The 15,479-nt window shown below is 31.0% G+C and overlaps 1 protein-coding gene across 1 annotated transcript; it reads right to left on the reverse strand.

Annotated features, from left to right (window-relative positions):
* Window positions 1-1,587: 1,587 nt before the first annotated feature.
* LOC119615699 (diuretic hormone receptor) lies at window positions 1,588-13,913 on the reverse strand (the record flags this gene model as incomplete). Its single annotated transcript, XM_037971702.1, has 9 exons — window positions 13,809-13,913; window positions 11,608-11,701; window positions 10,545-10,625; window positions 5,952-6,025; window positions 4,908-5,021; window positions 2,281-2,469; window positions 2,065-2,180; window positions 1,905-1,958; window positions 1,588-1,771 (listed from the first exon to the last, which is right to left on the reverse strand). Coding segments are annotated over exons 1-9 (945 nt in total), but the record flags the coding sequence as incomplete, so codon positions are not given.
* Between the last annotated feature and the right edge of the window lie 1,566 nt (window positions 13,914-15,479).

Consider the following 15,479-nt stretch of genomic DNA (forward strand, 5'->3'; position numbering starts at 1 on the left):
ACTTACTTACTTACTTACTTACTTACTTACTTACTTACTTACTTACTTACTTACTTACTTACTTACTACTTACTTACTTACTTACTTACTTACTTACTTACTTACTACTTACTTACTTACTTACTTACTTACTTACTTACTTCACTTACTTACTTACTTACTTACTTACTTACTTACTTACTTACTTACTTACTTACTTACTTACTTACTTCTTACTTACTTACTTACTTACTTACTTACTTACTTACTTACTTACTACTTACTTACTTACTTACTTACTTACTTTTACTTACTTACTTACTTACTTACTACTTACTTACTTACTTCTTACTTACTTACTTACTTACTTACTTACTCCTTACTTACTTACTTACTTACTTACTTACTAGGTAGTTAGTTAGTTAGTTAGTTAGTTAGTTCGTTAGTTAGTTAGTTAGTTAGTTAGTTAGTTAGTTAGTTAGTTAGTTAGTTTTTTAGTTAGTTAGTTAGTTAGTTAGTTAGTTAGTTCGTTAGTTAGTTAGTTTTTTTAGTTAGTTTAGTTAGTTAGTTAGTTAGTTAGTTCGTTAGTTTTTAGTTAGTTAGTTCGTTCGTTCGTTCGTTCGTTGTCGTTCGTTTCGTTCGTTCGTTGTTCGTTCGTTTTCGTTCGTTGTCGTTGTTCGTTCGTTGTTCGTTCGTTCGTTCGTTCGTTCGTTCGTTCGTTGTTGTTCGTTCGTTCGTTCGTTCGTTCGTTCGTTCGTTCGTTCGTTCGTTCTTGTTCGTTCGTTTTCGTTCGTTCGTTCGTTCTTCGTTCTTTCGTTCGCGTTTCGTTCGTTCTTGTTCGTTCTTCGTTCGTTCGTTCGTTCGTTTCGTTCGTTCGTTCGTTCGTTCGTTCGTTCGTTCGTTGTTCGTTCGTTCGTTTCGTTCGTTGTTCGTTGTTCGTTCGTCGTTCTTCGTTCGTTCGTTCGTTCGTTCGTTTCGTTCGTTCGTTCGTTCGTTCGTTCGTTCGTTCGTTCGTTCTTCGCAGTAGTTACAGTTACAGTTACAACCATAGTATAAGTTGCCCTGCTACTATTAATGATTCTTATTCCTCTCTTCTTTTTGGGTGAGCTTTGTTCTAATCTTTTTAATTTCTAGGCGATAGCAGGTGTCTAAAATAAAATTTAATTTGTCTTCATAGCTAAGGATAATCTCAGTTAAACAAAAAATATTCCTAAAATTTTACCATTTTCAAGCAAAATATAACATCTATCTAATTTAAACCACAATTTTTCGTAGAAAAGCCTGTAAAAAATCTCTATTACAAAACTAAAGCTAAGAGATTACAACTTTGTAATAGATATGAATTTAACATTTTTTATTTAATAAATATACATATTTCAACAAACCCATATTTATGCTCTTTTTTTGCTATAATAACCTAATATTTTGTTTGCATTAAATTTTCTTCAAAGAACCACCTTTAATTTAAAATCAAATCGATTTATGTGAAAACAAAACCAAAATCAATGCTAATATATGTATGAGCAAAAAAAAAAAATAAAGGAAGACAAATAAATATAAATGAAAAATACACACAAAAGACAAGTAAAACAAAAAATATAAATTTACCTTCATCAAAGGACTAACAGCCCGGGGCATAACGGTTAGAGCGGTAGCGGTGGGCAACATGTGTAGAGCACCATTTGAGCCACGTTGTAACGATAGAGAATGATGTTGACCAACTAATGTTGTGGTTGTGGCCGATGAAACACACGATTCTCTTTTACCCTTGCCATAATACGAAGTTAAAGGCCTGTGGTAAACGAAAATTGAAAAAAAAGGATTTTGTTTAAAATTTTCAAATGTATAGCAGGGATAGAATACTTTTCACAGAAATTTTAGTAATAGTTAGCATTAGATATATTGGGTTTACTTCCCCTGTTTACCTTTTACTTTCCGTATTGGGTGAAGTATCTTTGGCAAAACCCTTGGAAACGTATCTTTATAAAAAAAAAAGTAGGAAATTAAATACAAAACATAAGAAATGTTAAAGTACATTTTCTCTTGAAATATTGCGTAAAAAGATTTTTTGTTTACAATTTATACCTTCTTGATTGATTTAGTCTTATATTACGAGAATCCTGCCATGTTGATATATGATGCTTTAAAGCATTTCTGACTTCAGAATTTAAAAAACAATAGAATAATGAAACTGAAAATCCCTGTCAAAATAAGAAATTTAATTAATTGTGAGGACACTTTTTATTTCGTTTTACTTTTTTTCGCAAACAGATTGTTATCGTTATTCTAATTACTACTTACTTGGGTGCTTAGCAGTAGAGCTCGTAATATGGCAAACATATGACTCATGACACCACCCTCACTGGGACCAGCTAATACAACTAAATATGTGATGCCAAACAATGGTATCAACACCAATAAAGCTTTAGCTGCTTTACGGTATTGTCTGGTTTCTACCGTGTTGGCAGAACGTAATTTTGTTATCAACACCTAAGTAGAAAAAAATACATTTGGAGAGGAAGGAAGAGAGACAAAATTAAATTAATGAATTGAATTGATTCGATTACAGTAGGACTGGTAATAAAGAACATTTAACGAAAATTTATTGAAAAATTCTAGTCTATAGTCTAGTCTATAGTCTAGTCTATAGTCTAGTCTATAGTCTAGTCTATAGTCTAGTCTATAGTCTAGTCTATAGTCTAGTCTATAGTCTAGTCTATAGTCTAGTCTATAGTCTAGTCTATAGTCTAGTCTATAGTCTAGTCTATAGTCTAGTCTATAGTCTAGTCTATAGTCTAGTCTATAGTCTAGTCTATAGTCTAGTCTATAGTCTAGTCTATAGTCTAGTCTATAGTCTAGGTCTATAGTCTAGTCTATAGTCTAGTCTATAGTCTAGTCTATAGTCTAGTCTATAGTCTAGTCTATAGTCTAGTCTATAGTCTAGTCTATAGTCTAGTCTATAGTCTGTCTAATAGTCTAGTCTATTAGTCTAGTCTATAGTCTAGTCTATAGTCTAGTCTATAGTCTAGTCTATAGTCTAGTCTATAGTCTAGTCTATAGTCTAGTCTATAGTCTAGTCTATAGTCAGTCTATAGTCTTCTATAGTCTAGTCTATAGTCTAGTCTATAGTCTAGTCTATAGTCTAGTCTATAGTCTAGTCTATAGTCTAGTCTATAGTCTAGTCTATAGTCTAGTCTATAGTCTAGTCTATAGTCTAGTCTATAGTCTAGTCTATAGTCTAGTCTATAGTCTAGTCTATAGTCTAGTCTATAGTCTAGTCTATAGTCTAGTCTATAGTCTAGTCTATAGTCTAGTCTATAGTCTAGTCTATAGTCTAGTCTATAGTCTAGTCTATAGTCTAGTCTATAGTCTAGTCTATAGTCTAGTCTATAGTCTAGTCTATAGTCTAGTCTATAGTCTAGTCTATAGTCTAGTCTATAGTCTAGTCTATAGTCTAGTCTATAGTCTAGTCTATAGTCTAGTCTATAGTCTAGTCTATAGTCTAGTCTAGTCTATAGTCTAGTCTATAGTCTAGTCTATAGTCTAGTCTATAGTCTAGTCTATAGTCTAGTCTATAGTCTAGTCTATAGTCTAGTCTATAGTCTAGTCTAGTCTATAGTCTAGTCTATAGTCTAGTCTATAGTCTAGTCTATAGTCTAGTCTATAGTCTAGTCTATAGTCTAGTCTATAGTCTAGTCTATAGTCTAGTCTATAGTCTAGTCTATAGTCTAGTCTATAGTCTAGTCTATAGTCTAGTCTATAGTCTAGTCTATAGTCTAGTCTATAGTCTAGTCTATAGTCTAGTCTATAGTCTAGTCTATAGTCTAGTCTATAGTCTAGTCTATAGTCTAGTCTATAGTCTAGTCTATAGTCTAGTGTATAGTCTAGTCTATAGTCTAGTCTATAGTCTAGTCTATAGTCTAGTCTAGTCTAGTCTATAGTCTAGTCTATAGTCTAGTCTAGTCTATAGTCTAGTCTATAGTCTAGTCTATAGTCTAGTCTATAGTCTAGTCTATAGTCTAGTCTATGGTCTAGTCTATAGTCTAGTCTATAGTCTATAGTCTAGTCTATTGTCTAGTCTATAGTCTAGTCTATAGTCTAGTCTATAGTCTAGTATATAGTCTAGTCTATAGTCTAGTCTATAGTCTAGTCTATAGTCTAGTCTATAGTCTAGTCTATAGTTTAGTCTATAGTCTAGTCTATAGTCTAGTCTATAGTCTAGTCTATAGTCTAGTCTATAGTCTACTTCTATAGTGTAGTCTATAGTCTACTTCTATAGTCTAGTCTATAGTCTACTTCTATAGTCTAGTCTATAGTCTACTTCTATAGTCTAGTCTATAGTCTACTTCTATAGTCTAGTCTATAGTCTACTTCTATAGTCTAGTCTATAATCTACTTTTATAGTCTAGTCTATAGTCTAGTCTATAGTCTAGTCTATAGTCTAGTCTACAGTCTAGTCTATAGTCTAGTCTATAGTCTAGTCTATAGTCTAGACTATAGTCTAGTCTATAGTCTAGTCTATAGTCTAGTCTATAGTCTAGTCTATAGTCTAGTCTATAGTCTAGTCTATAGTCTAGTCTATAGTCTAGTCTATAGTCTAGTCTATAGTCTAGTCTATAGTCTAGTCTATAGTCTAGTCTATAGTCTAGTCTATAGTCTAGTCTATAGTCTAGTCTATAGTCTAGTCTATAGTCTAGTCTATAGTCTAGTCTATAGTCTAGTCTATAGTCTAGTCTATAGTCTAGTCTATAGTCTAGTCTATAGTCTAGTCTATAGTCTAGTCTATAGTCTAGTCTATAGTCTAGTCTAGTCTATAGTCTAGTCTATAGTCTGGTCTATAGTGTAGTCTATAGTCTTTATGTCAATTTATGATAAAATTCCTATTTATTTATGAAAAGTTCTTTTAAATAATTTTGTTTTATACTCACCCACATGATGCGCAATAGAAATATTAAATTTATTATTAAAACCACGCAAACAGGTCCTTGAAATATCCAGTCCACATGAGTTTCTTGCATCCACGGACAACCCTCTATTTGTATCTGTATGGAAATAAAAAGATCATAAATTATATGCAGACGGTAATAATGATGTTTTTGTTTTATGTCATTATTTCCCAACAACAATAACAAAACAATACATAAGTACTTGAACAAATTCAAAAAAAACTCTTCTATACTTAACAAATACATATAAATTAGGGTGTACCTTTTTAACTTTTACATTTCAAAAAATTATAGGACCCTGTAAATAAATGGACCCTGAATTTAGAGTCCCTATTCAGTGTAGAACTGGTTCAAGTGAAAGGATTCATTGGCAGTATACAGGTTCTATAACAATTCTTGAAATATTTTGTATCCTCATTCCTCCTTATTGTAAATATCTAACTCATTTTGACTAAAGCTTTTTAATTTAACCATCATAATTACCTACAAATAACAATAATGACTGAGTTCTGAATTCAATACGATTCTCGAAATCATTAATAACCTTATTCTTTTGTGTTATGTTGGAAAAAATAAATTGAATAGACATTTCAGTCTGCCTTTCAGTTTTATTTTAACAAACATTAATAATTTCTTGTATTTAAGAGTACCTTGACATTTCATTTTCATATTTTACACAAAAATAATGCACAAATATCCCCTTTGATATACAAATAGACATTACGTTTGTTTACTTGGAAAGAGTCATAGTTCAACATTGCTAAAAAAAATTCAAACTTAAAAATTTCAAATCATTTTAATATTTGTTAAAAAGAGAATAAGATTTAAAATATAAAAGCTGCTAAATAGATTTCTTATTTTATTTTGAAAGTATAGTACTCCGTGCAAAATACCTGCATTTTTTTAGTTAAGACACATATAAAGTACATGAGCGATATGCTTGTTATACATATGTTTAAACATTATACATACATATTGTATTTCTACTCATATGCATGAGTATATTGTTATTTATTGTTAACTTACCTGATCAGTTGTGGCAGATGACATTGTCAGACCTTTGGCTATAGACCAAACAACAACAAAGACAGCAGGACCACCTAAAATATGTTAAAAAAATTCATTATTGTTATTATCAGTATAGACAACTCTTTATTGTTACTCATTAATTATGCAGAGGAAAAAACACACAAAGCAAAAGCAAAACAACTTTAACAGGTTGGCTAAATAACAATTAATATAATAATAAGCAGAGAAACCGAAAGTTATGCAATATACCTGACTATACACTAGATTATAGACTAGACTATAGACTAGACTATAGACTAGACTATAGACTAGACTATAGACTAGACTATAGACTAGACTATAGACTAGACTATAGACTAGACTATAGACTAGACTATAGACTAGACTATAGACTAGACTAGACTATAGACTAGACTATAGACTAGACTATAGACTAGACTATAGACTATACTATAGACTAGACTATAGACTAGACTATAGACTAGACTATAGACTAGACTATAGACTAGACTATAGACTATACTATAGACTGGACTTTAGACTGGACTTTAGACTGGACTATAGACTGGACTATAGACTAGACTATAAACTAGACTATAGACTAGACTATAAACTAGACTATAGACTAGACTATAGACTAGACTATAGACTAGACTATAGACTAGACTATAGACTAGACTATAGACTAGACTATAGACTAGAAAAAACAAAATATGGAAAAGTCCCAGAATGAAACAAATGTTACGGTGCAGGGAGTAATGACCCCAGTACCGGCGGCTGAGTGTAGTGAGCAAGCAGGCTACCCGTCGTCGTTATCCCACGACTGCAATGCTACTCCGGTTTCGAGCTTGGCTGGAGTAGCAGATAATGCTACAAGTACCAATAAGGGAAATATTCCCCCCCATAGACGTTCCGCCACAAAAAAGTCTATTACTTTGAGCGGTGGAAATGAGCAAAGTCCGAAGCAGAAGTATGGTGCCTTCGTAGAACTCGGAAACCTCATAGTTGACCTCATGGATTACGTTAAACCTCGAAACAACGTCCATATTCCCATCAAGGAGCAAGTGATTGCAATAAGGGCTGCGTATATTAAAACACGAGACCTCATTGAGCAAGGAAATCCTGTAATAACCCGTGGATATGCTGAACAGCAAACACAAACCTCTCCAAACCTAGACTATAGACTAGACTATAGACTAGACTATAGACTAGGCTATAGACTAGACTATAGACTAGACAAGACTATAGACTAGACTATAGACTAGACTATATACTATACTATAGACTGGACTTTAGACTGGACTATAGACTAGACTATAGACTAGACTATAGACTAGACTATAGACTAGACTATAGACTAGACTATAGACTAGACTATAGACTAGACTATAGACTAGACTATAGACTAGACTATAGACTAGACTATAGACTAGACTATAGACTAGACTATAGACTAGACTATAGACTAGACTAGACTATAGACTAGACTATAGACTAGACTATAGACTAGACTATAGACTAGACTATAGACTAGACTATAGACTAGACTATAGACTAGACTATAGACTAGACTATAGACTAGACTATAGACTAGACTATAGACTAGACTATAGACTAGACTATAGACTAGACTATAGACTAGACTATAGACTAGACTATAGACTAGACTATAGACTAGACTATAGACTAGACTATAGACTAGACTATAGACTAGACTATAGACTAGACTATAGACTAGACTATAGACTAGACTATAGACTAGACTATAGACTAGACTATAGACTAGACTATAGACTAGACTATAGACTAGACTATAGACTAGACTATAGACTAGACTATAGACTAGACTATAGACTAGACTATAGACTAGACTATAGACTAGACTATAGACTAGACTATAGACTAGACTATAGACTAGACTATAGACTAGACTATAGACTAGACTATAGACTAGACTATAGACTAGACTATAGACTAGACTATAGACTAGACTATAGACTAGACTATAGACTAGACTATAGACTAGACTATAGACTAGACTATAGACTAGACTATAGACTAGACTATAGACTAGACTATAGACTAGACTATAGACTAGACTATAGACTAGACTATAGACTAGACTATAGACTAGACTAGACTAGACATAGACTATAGACTAACTATACTACACTAGACTATACACTAGACTAGACTATAGACTAAACTATACTACACTAGACTATACACTAGACTACACACTAGACTATATACTAGACTATACACTAGACCATACACTAGACTATACACTAGACTATACACTAGGGTGGGTCGAAAAAAAAAGTTGAGTCAGTCACCCCCTACGATTAAAGATATGTTAATAACATTTCCAAAAATATAAAAATATTTTTTTCCACGCCTAGAAATACCGCCCTTTTTGTTTTTTATATATAACGTCGACATTTTAAGTCCGATCGTAACATATAATATATCAATGTTTATGGCTTGACTGTAGCTATATTTCACTCTTAGAAAATTTTTTAATTCGACGTCATATTCTATGCGCGACTTCTGATATCTCGGATCCTTCCCCAAAATCGAAAATTGTGGCTATACTGGAATAAAGTACATTGAATTATATGAACTATTAGCTTTTAAAATGCTCACTTTTATGCATTAACACCTATTTTACAGGTATTTAAAAATACCTGTATAGTTCTAACTACAAACAATTAATTTGCTAGGGATATGGTCGAAAACTATTTTTTCAAATTAATTTACAATACACAAATTTCATTCTGCCCTTATCTTAACACAAGAAGGATAATTTTATTCGGCATTTAATTTTATTAATAAATAACAAAATCACGTAGGTACATAAAAACTAAACATTTAATTTTATAAAAATCTATGCAAAATTAAAGAGTTATGCTTTATAAAAATATTTCTTGTTTTTACCATACAATTACTTGCATGTTCTTGGTTCTTTTTTAAACAATTTTCAAAAATGTTTATACTAATTTTTATAAAATGTAATAAATTTATTTAATGATAGATTAACTTTTCTTAAATAGTTATATATTTTTAAAGAAGTTCTTGAAATAAAAACTAATAAAAAAATATTAGTCGGGAATGGCCGACCATATGATACCAGTTATGAGCATATCTAAAATATGATTTCTTTTTTAATAAAGCATTTATATTGAAATTTGTCCATTACTTTTTAAGCAATTTATTGATGAAAAACAAATTTTCTGAAAGAGCCTATATATGGGAGCTAGGATCAATTATAGACCGATCCTATCAAAATTTGGTGGAGGGATTTATGTTCATATAGGAGTTAGATATGCAGAATTTCTTCATAATGGAAGTGTTTAAGAGGGAAATAACGGCAAGCCACAATTAAGAGCTCCGATTTAATCCATTTTCAAACAACTTCGTCCTTTGGTAGAATGAAATATTTTCATCAAATTATCTGGAAAATTGCGACTTGTAGTTTGATTACATGGTTTAAATGGCAAATTAATTGTTTGTTATGAGAACGGTTGATAAATACTTGAACATTTTCAAATATCTATAAAATAGGTGTTAATGCATAAAAGTGAGCATTTTAAAAGCTAATAGTTCATATAATTCAATATACTTTATTCCAGTATAGCCACAATTTTCGATTTTGGGGAAGGATCCGAGATATCAGAAGTCGCGCATAGAATATGTCGTCGAATTAAAAAATTTTCTAAGAGTGAAATATAGCTACAATCAAGCCATAAATGTTGATATATGACATGTTACGATCGGACTTAAAATGGCGGCGTAATATATAAAAAACTAAAAGGGCGGTATTTCTAAGCGTGGCAAAAAAATATTTTTTATATTTTTGGAAATGTTATTAACATATCTTTAAACCTAGGGGGTGACTGACACAACTTTTTTTTTTGTCCATAGAGACCGACCCACTCTACTATACACTACACTATAGACTAGACTATAGACTAGACTATAGACTAGACTATAGACTAGACTATAGACTAGACTATAGGCTAGATTATAGACACTACACTATAGACTAGACTATTGACTAGACTATCGACTAGTTAGAAAAAGCATACATTTTGTAGCATAATTTCTAAATGCCTTCTAAACCTGTTTTTAAAGCATACTTTTTGGCTTCTCTGCTTATAAAGAATTTTGAGTAGGAGTTATATTAACCAAACACGCACACATTTCAAGAGATGAATTTTTAATACAACAATAACAACAAAGTGTATTATAATAATATTGTTGTTTTCATTGTATATTTTTTATTTGGTATTGTTGTATTTGTATATATTTCTGTTAATATTTATGTAAAGCAATTAAAAACATGAAAATAATTAAGTACACCCTTAATAGCGGTAGCAATAGCAACCTTAAGGATATAATTATTATTTTTTTATTAGTTTTATATATATTTTTTTTTGCATTTTATATTTTTTGGGTTCTCATTAATTTTATATTTATTTCATTTTAGCCTGTGGTTTGTGTAAGTTGTGTTGATTTATAAATTCAGTGTCTGTTTTCATTAACTGTTTTAAATTATAATTGAGGGAACAAAATATAATAACTACTTACCCCAACCAATCAAGGCATATACATTAAATCTGATATTATCACCCGAAAAGGTTTTCACCACCAATATATACAGATAAAGTCCTTAGTTTTTTTTTTCAAAGCACACATCAGTAGCCATTGTTTTCAATGAGTTTCGGTGGAAATTTCAAAAGAGTTTGAAGAAAAATGAAAAGAAAATAAACAAAATATGTTTTTTTTATAAATAAATTCAGTTAAATATGTATTATTGTTTTAAAATCTGGCTTCAGGATAAAAATATGTTGATATAAGTGTGTTTCTTTTTTTAACCAAATTTCGGGGGTAATTTTTTTTTTGGAATATTTTGTATAACAGTTTTATTATTATTGGCTGCCGATGATAAGGGTGTTGTTGTACTTGGGTTTTAATTACCTATATGTCCTTACCATGAAGATAAGGGTTTATACAAGAAGTTTATCATTTTATTTGAAAATAACTATTAAGTCCAGTTATTTCCTAATCTAATTAACATATTTTTACTAAATTTTACATAGCCTAAACTGATCTTTATATCTTATTTTCTACTCCAAAACAGAACAAAAGCCAATACTACTCCCTCAGCAATACTACAAGAAATTTCTTCAAAAACTTCCTTTTTTAACTTTTTAAAATACCTTTATAAAGCGCCTTCAAACTTTTATTAATATTTAATTGATTCTACTATTCAACTTCGAAGAATAAAACATTTTCCTGTTACAAATATTTTATAACTTGTACGTACTTAAAAGGTCATAAAACTTTTGTGCAAAAATAAGAAAATAAAAAAAAAATACCTAAACTATTTTATAACAAAACTTTATTTACAACCATAATACTCGTATGCAACGTGTTAATAACCAAAAACTAGTAAGTTATAAAACACCCACCAACAGCCAATAACAATAATACAGAAACCATTATGATAATATCCTTTATTACTTTCTATACGCTACAAGTACCCAAAACTTAAAACCTTAAAACTACAAAATATTTTTTATTGATACTTAAGAAATGCTACTTCACAAGTAACATAAAGAAAAGTTATTTATTTGCAAAATAAACTTACCTTCAACTAGCATCCAAAAGAAATTGGTTAAAGTAAAAAAATGGAAAAGTGTTACCAGGACAATACAACCACCCAAACTGGTATGCGTTGAAATCTGCAAAAGAAATCATAAAAAATTTACTAAACCAGATGTTAGCCACAAAGAAAGTTTTTGTTTAATACAAAATTCTTAAGAAAATTCAAAAATATATTTGAAATTCATGATTTAGAAAATCTGAAATAAAAAAAAATGGTTATGCACATAGAACAAACACTGACTATAGAGTAGACTATAGACTCGACTATAGTCTGGACTATAGACTCGACTATAGTATGGACTATAGACTCGACTATAGTCTGGACTATAGACTCCACTATAGTCTGGACTATAGACTCGACTATAGTCTGGACTATAGACTCGACTATACTCTGAACTATAGATTCGACTATAGTCTGGAATATAGACTCCACCATAGTCTGGACTATAGACTCGACTGGCTTTGACTGGACTCGACTATAGTCTGGACTATAGACTCGACTATAGTCTGGACTATAGACTCGACTATAGTCTGGACTATAGACTCGACTATAGTCTGGACTATAGACTCGACTATAGTCTGGACTATAGACTCGACTTATAGTCAGGACTATAGACTCGACTATAGTCAGGACTATAAACTCGACTATAGTCAGGACTATAGGCTCGACTATAGTCAGGGCTATAGGCTCGTCTATAGTCAGGACTATAGACTCGACTATAGACTTGACTATAGTCAGGACTATAGACCCGACTATATTCAGGAATATAGACTTGACTATAGTTAGGACTATAGACTCGACAATAGTCTGGACTATAGACTCGACAATAGTCTGGACCATAGACTCGACTATAGTCTGGAATGTGGACTACAATGTAGTATGGGCTAGAGACTGGGTTATAGTCTGGACTATAGAGTATAGTCAATAGTCTATATAAATAAAAATCAATTGTCGTTCGTTGGTAATTGCATCAGTTGAGAACGGCTAGACCGATTTGGACAATTTTTTTACTGAAATGTTCCTCATAGTCCAACTTAGGTTTTTACGGAAAGAAAAATTGACAACGCCCACTTTTACGCACACTTTATTCGATTTATCTAAAATCGGAAAACGGCTGCACCGATTTGGCTAAATTTTTTATTTAAATGGTCGTAGTAATCTAATTTAAGTTTTTACTGAAAGAAAAATTTACCACGCCCACTTTTTTCGATTTATCTAAAATCGGAAAACGGTTGCACCGATTTGGCTAAATTTTTTAAAACATGTTCGTAGTAATCAAATTTAAAGTTTTTCTGAAAGAATAATTGACCACGCCCACTTTTACGCTCACTTTTTTCGATTTATCTAAAATCACAAATCGAACATAAACATTTTTTCTAATTTGGACAGGACAACGTCTGTCGGGCCAGCTAGTCTGCAATATAAACTAGAGTTTAGTCTATAGTCTGCAATATAAACTAGACAATATTCTGGACGATAGACTAAACTAAGTATGTTCTGGACTATAGACTAAGCTATAGTCTGTACTGAAGACAAGACCTATAGTCTAAACAATAGACTAAACTATAGTCTGGACTATAAACTTAACTATAGTCGGAACTATAAACCAAACTATTATCTGGACTATAGACTAAACTATAGTCTGAAATGTGTACTAAACTATTGTCTGGAATATAGACTAAACTTGTAATCTTGATTATAGACTAAACAATAATTGGGACTATAGAATAAGCTATAGTCTGTACTATAAACTAAACTATTGTCTGGTCTAAAGACTGAACTATAGTCTGGAATATAGACTAAACTACTATAAAAAAAATATAGTCTGGACTATAGCCTAGACTAGACTATATACTAGACCATAGTCTGGAATATAGTTTGGAGTATAGACTAAACTATAGTACTGTAAAGATCGGGTAAATTCTAAACATTTTGCGAAATATAGTTTATTGCACTTCTTAAATTATTTTTCCAATTAACTCCCTAATCTTATATGCACAAAGAAACAATTTAGAAAAGCATTTCCCTCCCTTCCACGATTTATGCAAAATGTGCAGTGCACTGGAATTTATGTGTGTAACATAAAAATTACTTATACATGTCAAAATATTCATACCTTTTCTTAAATTAAAGTTGATGTACATTACAATACAAACAAAAAATCATTATAAGTACATACATACCTGTACAGAGAGTGTTAGTATCCATAGAAGTGCTGACATGATGTACGTGAAAAATAAATTCGCATGTATGGAATTGCGTAAACAACGTAATTCCCTAAAGGAAACCCACACACAGAGATACAAACATACGAATTAGACAGGAAATAACAATACGCAGTAGAGTTTTAATGAAGAGACACACACATAACAGCGCCACCCATCAGGAGAGAAACCGTTATTTTAAAAATACATAAGTGTGTGTCCGTTTAAATGTGTGGTAATTTTTTTCCATTATAAAGAAAAATCCATGTCGTTGTTTAGTTGATAATAGAGAACAAGCAAGGGAGAGATTGGAGTAGGAGAGGGTGTAAGTAGTAAACATTTGGAAGAGCAGGGTTTGTTTTTATTGTTGTAGTTGTTTATTTTCCCATACATTACACGGTTGTTTGTTGTAATGATGTAAACAAAGTTGTTAAAGTTGTTGTTATTATTTCGTTGTTGTTGATTTTGCCATTGAGTTGAGTTGTTTTCATCAAAAGCCGAAATATAAAAGAAATGGGGAAAAAACGAATTTATATTAAAAAAGAAAAATTATTTAATTATAACAATCTTAATCATATTTCTTTTATGCACATAAGTACGTACATACATATCTAATCTAAAAAGAAAGAAAGTAGTTGAGGAGAAAGAAATAATCAAAGCAGTATTGTCGGTTAAGCCTGATTATAAGAAACCCTACAAATTTATTACGGATTTATTGACTATCGAGTATATAGTAAAATATCTATATATGTCTCTACTAACCAAAGTGTTGCTTACAGGAGGAAAGTAGAAAAGCAATATACGAGCTTAGTAAAAAATTCCTTCCAAACTATCTATCTATCTATCTATCTATCTATCTATCTATCTATCTATCTATCTATCTATCTATCTATCTATCTATCTATCTATCTATCTATCTATCTATCTATCTATCTATCTATCTATCTATCTATCTATCTATCTATCTATCTATCTAGCTATCTATCTATCTATCTATCTATCTATCTATCTATCTATCTATCTATCTATCTATCTATCTATCTATCTATCTATCTATCTATCTATCTATCTATCTATCTATCTATCTATCTAATCTATCTATCTATCTATCTATCTACCTACCTATCTATCTATCTATCTATCTATCTATCTATCTATCTATCTATCTATCTATCTATCTATCTATCTATCTATCTATCTATCTATCTATCTATCTATCTATCTATCTATCTATCTATCTATCTATCTATCTATCTATCTATCTATCTATCTATCTATCTATCTATCTATCTATCTATCTATCTATCTATCTCTATCTATCTATCTATCTATCTATCTATCTATCTATCTATCTATCTATCTATCTATCTATCTATCTATCTATCTATCTATCTATCTATCTATCTATCTATCTATCTATCTATCTATCTATCTATCTATCTATCTATCTATCTATCTATCTATCTATCTATCTATCTATCTATCTATCTATCTATCTATCTATCTATCTATCTATCTATCTATCTATCTATCTATCTATCTATCTATCTATCTATCTATCTATCTATCTATCTATCTATCTATCTATCTATCTATCTATCTATCTATCTATCTATCTATCTATCTATCTAATCTATCTATCTATCTATC

Source organism: Lucilia sericata, unplaced genomic scaffold, assembly GCF_015586225.1.
Source record: "Lucilia sericata isolate MDLA Ls3-8-SP2 unplaced genomic scaffold, ASM1558622v1 Contig007202F_arrow, whole genome shotgun sequence".
In the NCBI taxonomy this organism is placed as follows: domain Eukaryota; kingdom Metazoa; phylum Arthropoda; class Insecta; order Diptera; family Calliphoridae; genus Lucilia; species Lucilia sericata.